Source organism: Hippocampus guttulatus, chromosome 22 (genome assembly GCF_054856545.1).
Source record: "Hippocampus guttulatus isolate MCC_2025c chromosome 22, RoL_Hgut_1.0, whole genome shotgun sequence".
Classification (NCBI taxonomy): Eukaryota; Metazoa; Chordata; class Actinopteri; order Syngnathiformes; family Syngnathidae; genus Hippocampus; species Hippocampus guttulatus.
Window position 1 is genome coordinate 3,005,233 of NC_141282.1, and position 11,817 is coordinate 3,017,049.

General features: G+C 44.5%; 1 protein-coding gene across 1 annotated transcript; it reads left to right on the forward strand.

Moving 5' to 3' along the window:
- Positions 1-2,296: 2,296 nt before the first annotated feature.
- net1 (neuroepithelial cell transforming 1) lies at positions 2,297-8,530 on the forward strand. The gene is made up of 9 exons (XM_086103650.1): positions 2,297-2,589; positions 4,541-4,648; positions 4,736-4,900; positions 5,328-5,390; positions 5,590-5,763; positions 5,853-6,110; positions 6,194-6,364; positions 6,832-7,018; positions 7,108-8,530. The coding sequence occupies exons 1-9, from the start codon at positions 2,497-2,499 to the stop codon at positions 7,518-7,520; spliced, it is 1,632 nt and encodes a 543-aa protein (XP_085959776.1). The 5' UTR covers positions 2,297-2,496; the 3' UTR covers positions 7,521-8,530.
- The last annotated feature ends 3,287 nt before the right edge of the window (positions 8,531-11,817 follow it).

Consider the following 11,817-nt stretch of genomic DNA (forward strand, 5'->3'; position numbering starts at 1 on the left):
ATTTGCCTCTGTGATCAAAAATAAATTAGTTTGTACCTCTTTTTTTTAAGTTCATTTGTTTTAATGCCTTTATGACGAGTGTGCTAAAATCTCACCTTCACATTATTGCTCACGCGTTTCGACTGTTATCTTCGTTTTTTTTTTTTTTTTTACACTCGGGTGACAACTGATGATGTTAAAAATGACGCCGTGCCACCGCTTTGCTATTAACACCGGTTAACTATTACGAATGCCCAAGTGCTACTTTAAAATGTGTTGTTGCCACACTGTTAACACCTTCAGCATTATTTCCTACGGGGGCACTTTGTTATTTCGAACGTCTGGAAACATCAGCCTGTCCCTATCGCCGCGTCAACAACCCCTCAAGAAGGTATCAACCACTATGCGGCTCATTCAGCATCTGTGTTTTTATCACCTCCACATAGCAGCAGCAGCAGCAGCGCAAAGTCTGCGTTGGGCTTCACACCTCCGTGTTGACCCAGGAGGACAGAGTCCACGACGTGACGCTCTCATCCATTTGCCCTCGCAAGGCGCTTTTGCACTTTTTTGGTGGCACGCCCGTTTTAAGACCCACGGCATTCTGCGTGCTCAGGTGTGGTTGTCAGTCTGTGTTTCGATCACTCCCTCATATGCACTTGAGTGAAACAATGCCCCCGGGTTAGCGAGTTCCTTTGACCGAACTGAAACTGACAAACTCAAATGGGAGGTAGTCACACACCAGCCCCCCCTGACTGAGCGTCAATATACAGGTTTCAGTTCAAGCATCTGGCTGAATGCGTCCCAGTCCCCCCACTACTACTGATATTCAAATGGGAACTTCCCCCGGTTCCACTGATGAGACTGATCAGAGGACTGCTTTAAAAAAAAAAAAAAAAAGGGCCCGAACAGAGATGACTTTGATTGATTCCCAAACACAGGATGATGAACTCATGAATTAATAGCTAGGTGTTGAGCCGATTCAACAGAAATCGACTACAGCTGTCGTCGATACGTGCCTTTTCCAGTTGACGTCATTTTGATCATCGTGATTGACAAGTAGCACAAGGCAGCTTGCCCTCAAAAACATCTCATTGAATAATTTTCTGCGCCTCTTATGCTGCCACTTGGCAAGTCTGTTCTTGCAAATGAGAATTGGCTCTCAACTGGTTCAATAAAGGTTAAATAAATAAAAATTACCGGTTTATCATAACATTCCACATGCAGAAATTATGAGCAGAAACAAGAAGGAAAAGTCATCTTTTTGTTGAAACAAAACTGATTAAAAAGACGAGAGATGAAATGAATTGCATATAATTCGCAAATTTCTGCTAAAAAGACTGATTTTAACAGTAACTTGACAAATTTTTACCAATGTACTTAATGTACTTTTAATGTATTTATGAAAGCGCTCAATGATGCCAAATTAATTTTATTACGCCTTTAAAGGGACAGTGGTTACTACAGTGGACAGCTCATCATGTACTCAGGTTACAGCAGCGGTGTCAAACTCATTTATGTCATGGGCCACATTTTAGTTACCGTTTCCCTTGGAGGGCCGTTATGACTGAAACCAAATTTTAAAAAATCAATAATAGCAGTTTATTCAACTATTGTTTAAGTTACTGTCATAGGTAGCTTGGTTTCAAGAAAATGCTTAAATGATGTCTCTAATGTATTCTTTTTTTTATTACATAAAATAAGATCCTTTATTTATCCAAACCTTTATTTGTCTCACAACGGACATATGAAAATGCTTGGTAGAGATTTTCGCAAGCATCATGCAAGTTGACATGCTTGATTTGCTTCCGCAGGCCACATGGTGGGCCGGATCTGGCCCCCGGGCCTTGAGTTTGACACCTGTAAGCATTACAGGGTGCATGAAAGGTTTTGTTTGGGGTTTTTTGTCTTTCAGTTAATGTCTTTAATGTTCCTTTACTGGTTTACTGAAGCAGCAAAGCGACTGAACCCCAACATTTGAGTACCGCCCTAAACCTTTCTAATATAGTCAATAAATCAGCATGTCTATTCGAGTGAAGCGTGCGGCCACCTAAACTAATCTCCTGGTTTGGTCCAAAGTTCAATCAAAACCCGCATTCCAAACTCTGTTTAGCTGTAAACCTTACTTGGGATCTCGCCTTTTCTCACTACTGTTTTAGTTCATGAGTGTACGCAGCAACATAGCATGCTGGTGCTGTCCTCTCACTTCACAGCAAACTTTGAGCCCGCCTCAATTTGCCCCCACAAGAGCCGCGCTCTCCTCCCATGTCTCCTAGTAAGCTATAAAGTCCTCCCACCCCCTGTCTGGAGCAGACCAAAGTTTAGAGCGCGTGTGAGGTGGAGCTTCACTAAAAGCAAAAGCTCCGTCCCACTAGGGGAGAAGAGCTCACATAAATCAAAGGTATTTTATTTATTTATTACTTTTCACGTATCTGTTTTTTTTTCTCGGTGGATTACTTGGAGCAAAAGGATTTTTTAAAAAAAGAAAAAAAAACGGATATCGCGTTTTTATTGAAAGCTATGGTGACTTACGATGAACTGGGAAGCTTGGTGCCTATCAAACGGACTCTGCAAGTGATAGACAACCAGAACCAAGCCCACAAGGAGTCAGAGGTGAGATAGTTACCGCTTTTTGATGATGTTTTCCCTCATTTGGCTCAAGACTGTTAAGACTTTGAAGTATCATCATAAGACCTCCCCTTTCTGCTGCCACACACACAGTTTTTGTGTATTAGCTGACTTTTCATAGATATTCATGGAGCAATCAGTGTATTCAGCACAATCAAAGTACCATAAACAACGAACTATCAGAGGGAAACTTTTTATGATTTTGTCCAGGTTTAGAAATAGACAAGTAACCTCCACTTTTAAGATCTGGTAGATCAATGTGGGACTGGTCTCGATTGCAGAAATGTGTGTGTCTGTATTGTGGCTTGAGTTCTCTTTGGGAAGTGGTTTCACTAACAGTAAAATTGCTGCGGTTCTGTGAAGTTCCCAGACTTTCACAAATGACTTATTGATGACCTTGGTTTCTGTCATTGGAGGTCCGGTTGTGGTTCTCAGCACATCTAGAGTTTTTGGTACACTGCAATTAGAAGTATAGATCAAAGTATGCCTCCGAGAAGCGAGGTTGTAAGATAGGGTATGGATGAAGATGTGCAATGCTGTTCATTCATTAAATGGCAATGGTTCTAGACTACAACGACTAGGTCTATTTCTCAAATTAAAAGAAAAAGATGACACAAAAAAGCCTTTTCGTCATGGACTAGTCCCCTAAAGCAGAGAAAAGGCATGCTTTGGGGAAAGACCACCATCCCCTCACTTTAGGCATTAACAGGTCATCGACGGGTCGCCGACCGCACTCAAAGTATCTGCCATGTGGCAACCATGTTCGGCCCTGCCGCTAGAGGGCTTAAAAAAGCTGCGGTGCGGCGTCTTGAGACCCCAGTCAACCACAGTCATAACAGCTCAAAGGGCACACAAGAGCGAGTGGATCAGTTCCACAGCTGTGCCTCAGTGGTTTCCCAGATTTTGCTGATCCATGGCAAAAATCCCTTCTGGGCTGAGTCAGGAGAAAACACAAGCACCTCGATTAGAAACTTCAAATGTGAGATGGCGCGAACTCATTGAATATTGCGATTCTGATCATGTAAGGATTATGAGGAACCTCTGTGGTCTGAATGCATTAGTTCAGCTTCTTGATTACTGCTCTGTGTTGTTGCTGGCCTGCGGCCGAGCAACTTCCTTCAACGTCTTGAAAGTGGGGTGGGGGGGGTTGGTTACCTGGCCCAGGTGTAGATCTACTCTCACGCTAGCCCTATTAAAAAGACTTGTGTCAACTTGCAGAAGCACTGTAAACACAACTGCACGCCCCATCCCCCACCGCGCGACGCCACTCAATGTAAACACTCGAGCTGGGGACAGATTCACGACAACGACCCCATTTCTCAGACGTACCACCGCGGTCTGTTTCACGTCAAAGCCACCCCACCTGACACACTGCTTTGTCTGTCTGGAAAAGGAAGTTAAAGAGCTGTGAGCCACCAGGAAGCGTTTATCTCCCACTGATACGCTTTCAAGAGGCCTTGTTGTCAGGCAGATAGTCGCAGAGCGTGCATGACGGGGGAAAGGACGGCGAACAGCTGAGAGTGGAGTCTCATGCATTCTTGGCATTCCTCCAGACCCCCTTTCCGACAAGATCAGCACTCAGAGAGGGTCTTTGTGCAGGGTGGGCCGGCCGCCCGCCTCTCACATGATGGAGCCAACAGCTGGTGAAGCTACTTTGGCCTCCATATTGTCCAACCAAACAGGGACAATGTTCATGTTCGGTGTGTGAGCCCCGTGAATCTGTCTGCCTCTCGTGATCTCTCAACTCCTATTTCCTGACTCAAAAGCCTGGAAGTGGAGTCAATAACAAGGATTTATGACCCGACTTGATGGGTTTGATCACAAGGAAGTCACAAGGGACTTGTCGCTTGAGGTCCCATAGTTGGCATTACTGATCGATTTGTTCCGTTATCTCCTTGGCTGACTTCTATTTCCTTATTTTGTCTTTCTAATCCAGGAACCCAGCAACAAGCGTGTCCGTCCTCTCGGCAGGGTGACGTCGCTAGCCAACCTCATCTCGCCGGTGAAGAATGGGGCCGTCCGGCGCTTCGGCCAAACCATCCAGGTGAGGGCCTTGCGATGCTTCTGTTCGCATGTCAAACGCGACAACACCATGGCGTGTCTGACTTGTGCGTTTTTTTTCTGTCTGCAGGCCTCCTTCCGGAGTGATGGCAAGTCGCCGGTCGTGCCCCAGAAGCCTTGCAGCAAGGCAGCGGCCCCCACGCCGCCCAAAAGGAGAAACAGCATGCTGTGGTCGGAAACACTCGACGTTCACCAGAAAGAAACCTTAACCACCAAAGAGATCAAGCGGCAGGAGGTGAGAATCCCATCAGACTAAAAGAATGAAGCCTGTGTAGTTCAGAGTTCCAGACAGCGTTGTTCGTCCAGACTACTTTCACATATCCTTGCAGTATTTGTGTCAAATAGTCTGAATGGGAATGAAGGCCCTCAAAGGACCTCTTTCCCCGTCTGTGTAAATTCACATAGAACTGGCAAGCCAACGAAGCAGGCTACCTCCCCACCAACTGTATGTCTGACATCTTTCCCAGCTGTCAGGAGCTATAAACTTTGTGCACTTTTAAAATGCAGACGGCAGCCAGATAGACTTAGACTTCAGTTGCTTGGCACCCAGCACGAGTCTGGCCTTTCATTGAAGGGGTCTTGGGTTGTCCCAATGTAAAAAGCACCCTGATTCATGTGTATCTTTCTCTGCCTTCGCCTACCCCCCTTCTCCCCACCCTCAGGCCATATTTGAGCTGTCTCGTGGAGAACAGGACCTGATTGAGGACCTCCAGCTTGCACGCAAGGTTTGTACTCAGAAAGCAAACAGATTAAATCAAAACCTGGCAGGCACTCCACACAATCAAGCCAGCGACTATAAAAAGCCAGGAATTTATCCTCCACTCTATCTTTTCTGCGTCTACTCTTGTGTTTAAGAGCTATTTTTAACATCCTGCCGTCCCGGTTTACTGGGGATTTATTTAACAATTTCCTCCCTTTCGACAGGCGTATCATGACCCAATGCTGAAACTCTCCATCATGTCCGAAGAGGAGCTCTCGCATATTTTCGGCAACCTGGATGCCTACATCCCTCTGCATGAGGACTTGCTGGACCAGCTCTCCAAAGCGACAGGTTCCAACGGAACCGTGGGCCAGATCGGTCAGATTGTTGTAAATTGGGTAAGCACTTCAAAAACGGGCACTTCAAATGAACTGTCTGCATCAAAATGATTTAAGGGAGAAGAACTGAAAGAGTCTCCTTTGTGTAGCTACCCAGGCTGGATGCTTACAAGGAGTACTGTAGCAACCAGCTGGCCGCAAAGGCCCTGCTGGACCAGAAGAAACAGGACCGGCGGGTGCAGGACTTCCTGCAGCGCTGCCTGGAGTCGCCCTTCAGCCGGAAGCTAGACCTCTGGAGCTTCTTGGACATTCCACGCTCCCGTCTGGTCAAGTACCCACTCTTGCTCAGAGAGATCCTGAGACACACTCCACCTGAGCATCCGGATGCCACAAGCTTGGAACAAGCGGTAAGAACCAACCCGAAGATGGTTTTTGAACATCCCTTTATCTTAAGAGAAATTTGAGTCTATAAGTCCGATCTTGTCTTCAGATCACCATCATCCAAGGGGTGCTGTCTGACATCAACATGAAGAAGGGCGAGTCGGAGTGCTTGTACTATATCGACAAGCTGGAGTATTTGGATGACCGGCAGAGAGATCCCCGCCTCGAACAGTGCAAAAGCCTGCTTTGTCACGGCGAGCTTCGTAACAAGAGCGGCACGGTGAGAAAAGCACACAACCTGACCTTATCTTATCGACAACTTAGTCAGACCTGCATTCAATCAAAGAAACAGAGCATTCTGTTTGACGGGTTATGAAACTCCAGTGCAACCACACCCAAGCAAGGGTTTTTTTCCACACTTTTGCTCCAGCTGTCCTATATGCTCTTTAAGTTTTCTCAAACTGCTCCACCTCCACTAAAGTCTGCTGCGAAAAAAAATTGGATGTTTTTGGAATATGGGAGAAAGCTGGAGTACCCAAAGAAAACCCACAAAGGCATCCCGACAAACCAACAAATGAAAAACTACCTATGGTCTTGTGTTTTCTTTTTTGGTAGAGGTTAAAATAAGTCTCATACTTTCTGTGAGTGCCTCATAAAGGATTAAAGCAAGCAGACAGTTACTGTTTATGGAGACACCAAGTCCCTCAGAAAGTCTCAAGCTTAAATTTTTCATTGTCTCCTTGGCAGAAGTTGCACGTGTTCCTGTTCACCGAACTGCTGGTCCTGACCCGCTCTGTCATCCGAAACGAGAGGCAATGTTTCCAAGTGTACCGGCAGCCTATTCCCGTGCAGGACCTGGTGTTGGACGACCTGCAGGACGGCGACGTCAGGATGGGCGGTTCGTTCAGAGGTGCCTTCAGCAACGCTGACAAAGGTGAGGCTTGTGTTCGGAGAGATCCTGGCATCTGATTTTGGAACCTGGACCAGGCATGAACTTTTTTTTCCTCCTTATTTCCATTCCAGCCAAGAATATTTTCCGCGTGCGCGCCCAAGACCCTGGCCAGGCACAGTCGCACACGCTCCAGGTTAACGACGTCTTCCACAAGCAGCAGTGGCTCAACTGCCTGCGCAGCGCCATCTCCGTCCACCGGCCCCACGGCGAGAGCGCCTCACCGCCGCCGACGGACGTCCGTTCCAAACGGCGACCGTCCTCCGTCTCCGCCATCGTCCACATGGAGGAGACGGACGAGAACTGCCCACAGCGGACCACCCAGTCCGCCCCCAGCTCTCCGTGTGGTACCGCCGCCCCTTCCCCCTCAGACTCCCCTTCCTCCTCCACATCATCATCGCCCGTTCCCCCACCTACGTCTCAGAAGACCAAAAAGGACAAGAAGTCCCTTTATTCATTAGGGAAGAGAAAAGAGACCATGGTGTAAAGCGGAAGGAGAAAAGAGACTCAATATTTTTTTTTTTGTACATAAACACGGGAAAACGTGGGACTTGTATTTATGTGTGTCAGTGTGTGTGCGTACCCTTCCAACAGTGTTCTGTGTTACTGTCTACTTTGGCAGCTGTTTACCTCACTCTCCTTTTTAAATCCATCCCAAAGACCAGGGTTTCCCCAAACATTCTATTTCACATCATATATAATCGACATCAAATGATTGTTCTGCCATAAAATGGTCCCATGTTGGGTCCTCACCCAAAGTTTGGGAAACCCTGCCAAAGACAAAAAGAAAGGGAAGAATGTTTACCAATAATTTGATATTTAAGCTTTTTTTCCTGCCTAAGAAGAGGGATAGTAGTTTTACATTTTTATAATCTTAATGTGGCATTTTTTTTAGCTATATTAAAAGGAGCACTGTTTTAGCTTTTAGTTGGTGCATGTTTTCAGGTAAGACAGTAAGATAAATTAAAATGTACCAGTTAAGTTACGAGTGAACAAGAAGTCTTATTTTTTTATACATTCCTTGAACCAAAAAAAAAAAAAATGGCAGGATGCGGTGGCTGTTTTTTTTTTTTCCTGGGTGGTATCAGCATCAGGCGTTATTTATATCTGAAATCACAAGTCGAGGATGTTCTGAAACCGACTTTCGAACTGAGCCACATAAGGTTTCGAAGGCGACTTTTCAGTGTTGCATCTTTCACGGAGTCAAAGTTGTGGACACTACTTTGCACCAGCGGAACGGAATTACGGGATTACAGAAGGTGTTACAAGAGGGACGAAGGTGAGGATGTTGACGAAGAGAACTGACTGTTGGGAAATGGAAAGGAAGCTAATTAAGAACATGTCGGAAGGTCAGAATTGGAATGAGTATGTTGAAAGAAGGTTTTTGCATGTGCGTGTTGAGACTGGAAAAAGAAAAGGAGGGAAAAAAAGTGTACTTGCCATTAACTTTACCGAAGTATAAGAACAATAAAGATCTGTGTAAGATTTGCATCTGAACCTTTGGTGTCGTGTTATTTTATCCAATTCTGGACCAAGTCTGAAAAGACGTTTAAAAACGTCTTTGGGAGTGAATGAGTTAAAAGTAAACAACATAATTGATATATGTAGAGGGGTTTTTTTCTATTCTCATTTACTTCATTACCGACAGTCGTGCGGGAGCCTATCCCAGCTGTCTTCGGGCAGAAGGCGAGGGACACCCTGAACTGGTCGCCAGCCAATCGCAGGGCACACATAGACAAACAACCCTCCGTGCTAACACTCACACCTCGGGGCAAAATTAGAGTGTGGGGGGGGAAACCGGAATAACCGGAGAAAACCCACGCAGGCCCGGGGAGAACATCCAAACTCAACACGGGAAGGCCGGAGCCGGAATCGAACCCTGCACCTCTGCACTGTGAGGCTGACATGTTAACCAGTCGACGACCGTGCCGTGCCGCCCTATGGAAGCTACAGTAGCTGCTAAAGTATTGCACCATGTAACTGACAGGTGTGTTGTTGAAGCTCCAAACTAATTTCATCTTATTTGACCATGAATACAAATTTTGTAGCATCTTTACCGAGAGTGAAATGTTGAATATTGTCACTTCTATCTCTTTTGGTTCATTTTAGAGAAAGTCGTCCAATGTTCAGGGTCAAAGAATGACATTTGGGAAAGCTTTATTGATGTCCAATGTCCAAACAGGTCCAAACGGGAAGACAACATGCTGAGCACAGATGCCGCAGAAACTAATTTAAACAAAAGACTTTATAGACACGAAGGACACTCAGGGACCTCCACGGAGATCCAGTAAACATTTTCATGGAAAGCAGTTTAATTGACGATAACAATCGGGGCAATTCAACATTAGCCGGCGTTGCCACGGAGACGGCATCTACTACTGTACAGTTTCTTCCCCGTAATGGATTTCACTTCTGTTTACACGAAACGAACAACAAACAGACTGAGAAAGGGCACTCCGAACACTCGGCGCATGTTTCAGTTTGTGCACGTGCAAGAGACAAAGTCATCCATTGCTGCAACATTATCTCAATTTGTCATTTGTTATAAAATGCAGACTTATAAACAAACTAAAGAAAGAAACAAGACTAAGACTTTTTTATTTCAGGCACATGTCAGAGACCCAAAGGACACCGAATGATAAAATAGTAACCAGTATCTTAGCATGCATCCTACCTCTATATTAGCACTGCTGTTTTGGTTAGCAACAGGGTTCGAATGAGCTCAGCAATTGACTCATGTCGTGTCTATGAAGTGAGATAATTACAATTTACTAATATTAATTATAAAACTTAAAATGGAACTGATTTTTTTTTTATTAATGAAATGAAATTGGATCATTTTCAATTGCCTCATTCTTTTAGCCTTGAGACATAAATGCCAACTCAAGCTTTTTTTTTTTTAATTAGGCAGGAAAAACAAAAAAAAAATTAAATAAAAATTACATTCTGTTGAATGAAATTCTCAAAACATAAATGAGCTTATTTTCATGGTCATGAGAAATAAGTGATATGTAGGTTTACGGAAAAAAAACATTGCAATTAATTTTCCTAATATCTTCATTTATTTATAATAATAGCTCAATTATTGATTTAAAATGAAAAAAAACCAGAATGAGATGAAATAAAAGAGGCTGTAACTTAAGGTGCACCTGTGCAAGATACACGATTAAAGATGGATCACATATTCTGTCTTTTGAAAAATTCTATGCGATTATGATGGGCACTGGCAGGTGTGCGCATTTTCAAGCTGGTGTTTAAAAATATATATATATTTTTTTGAAGGGCTTGCAGAAAGGTCTCTGTCAGCAACCCATCTGTGCTTTTTTGGGGGGTTTTTTTGTTTTTTTCCAAGGTTGTGATAATTGACGGACGCGGACAGCTGAGCCTCCTGTCAGCCATCCATCAGCATCACATCCTTTGACAGCCATCTCCTCAACAAGAAGGAGAAGAAAAAAAAAATCACCCCCATTCCCACTTTGACATTTCCAAGTGGCCTTCTTGCCCCGTGGCCACGGACAGTCGGAAGGATCGCATACCTCAACTTCCCTCATTGCTGTGACTCGGTATAGACAATTGTAGAACTAGAAGGAAAAAAAAGAACTGCGGGATCAGTTTACCAATTCCGTACACAAAATAAAGTGAGGATGAACACGGCAAAAAACGGGCCAGACGAGTTCACCTCCATTCTAATTTGGTGTTTGGATAAAAATATAGTCGGCGGCGACGGCACGTTCAGTCGTCACTTGCGTGCAAGTGACAGCTTCGTGCGCTCGCAGATGTCGGCGGCGTCTCATCGATTTCCTTTTCACCCGCGTAAGACGGCAACGGCAAGTAAAGTAGGAGAGACGTCAATTTTTTAAAAAAACACACTACTGAATCCCTGGAGGGATCACAAAGCATATTTAGGGTAGGGATGGCCAAATTTGCTCATCATGTACTGGATATTAAAAGTCTGCACACCCCTGGATGTGAACCTGTAGAACTGAATTGAATTTTTATTTATTTTTTGCTTTCTGGCAGTTAATGCCTGTTAAATATCCATAGGTACTACTTAGGTAACCATGTGGATTTGATTGCGTTCTCGTCATTTTCTGTGCAGTTTTTGAGGTAGCCTATTTTTCATGCTGCACCATTCAAACAAATATTCTCACTCAACACTTGATGGAAAGGGGGAAGTTACAACTGCTATACCACACATCCTTCCTCATTCTAATTCCAAGTTATTCTATTCTGTCGATGTTAATGCAAGTTTACGGCTACAGGCGTTTGTTCAGGTGATGCGTGTGTCCCACGCCTCTGCTCGGAGGCAACACACTGTTGACTCTCGGCTTCCCTTTTTTAACATGACCGCATTTCAACAAACTGCTCTTCGCTTAACGTGGAACGTGCGAAAAGTCGAATCGTCACATGCAGCCTCGTGCAAATTGTACCGCAATTGAATTTATTTGCATCATGTTCTGCTTAAACTTACAAGGTCTTGGCAAAAACAATGGGGAGCGAAAAAGGGAGGGAGGGAACGGATGATACAAAGCATACCGTATTAAAAAAATGGAGTTCCCATTTTAGCAATGAGCAATACTTTTAATTGAGAGGCTTTAGATAAGAACGCACGTTTCACTTGAGAAAACTGGGGAGAAGGATCGTGTCCCAAAGCATACCACATCATAACCCTTTCGGGGACAGCGGCTACTATAGTGGACAGCTTATCATGTTATCAGGTTGCAGGTTAGCATTATTGGTGCATGAAAGGGTTAACTAATAATTTGATAAGACATACACTGCTT

Coding starts and splice junctions, on each gene's coding strand:
- net1 (XM_086103650.1), top strand. CDS start 2,497: ATGGTGACTTACGATGAACTGGGAAGCTTGGTGCCTATCAAACGGACT. Junction 2,590..4,540: donor AAGCCCACAAGGAGTCAGAG/GTGAGATAGTTA, acceptor TTTCTAATCCAG/GAACCCAGCAACAAGCGTGT. Junction 7,019..7,107: donor CTTCAGCAACGCTGACAAAG/GTGAGGCTTGTG, acceptor TTTCCATTCCAG/CCAAGAATATTTTCCGCGTG.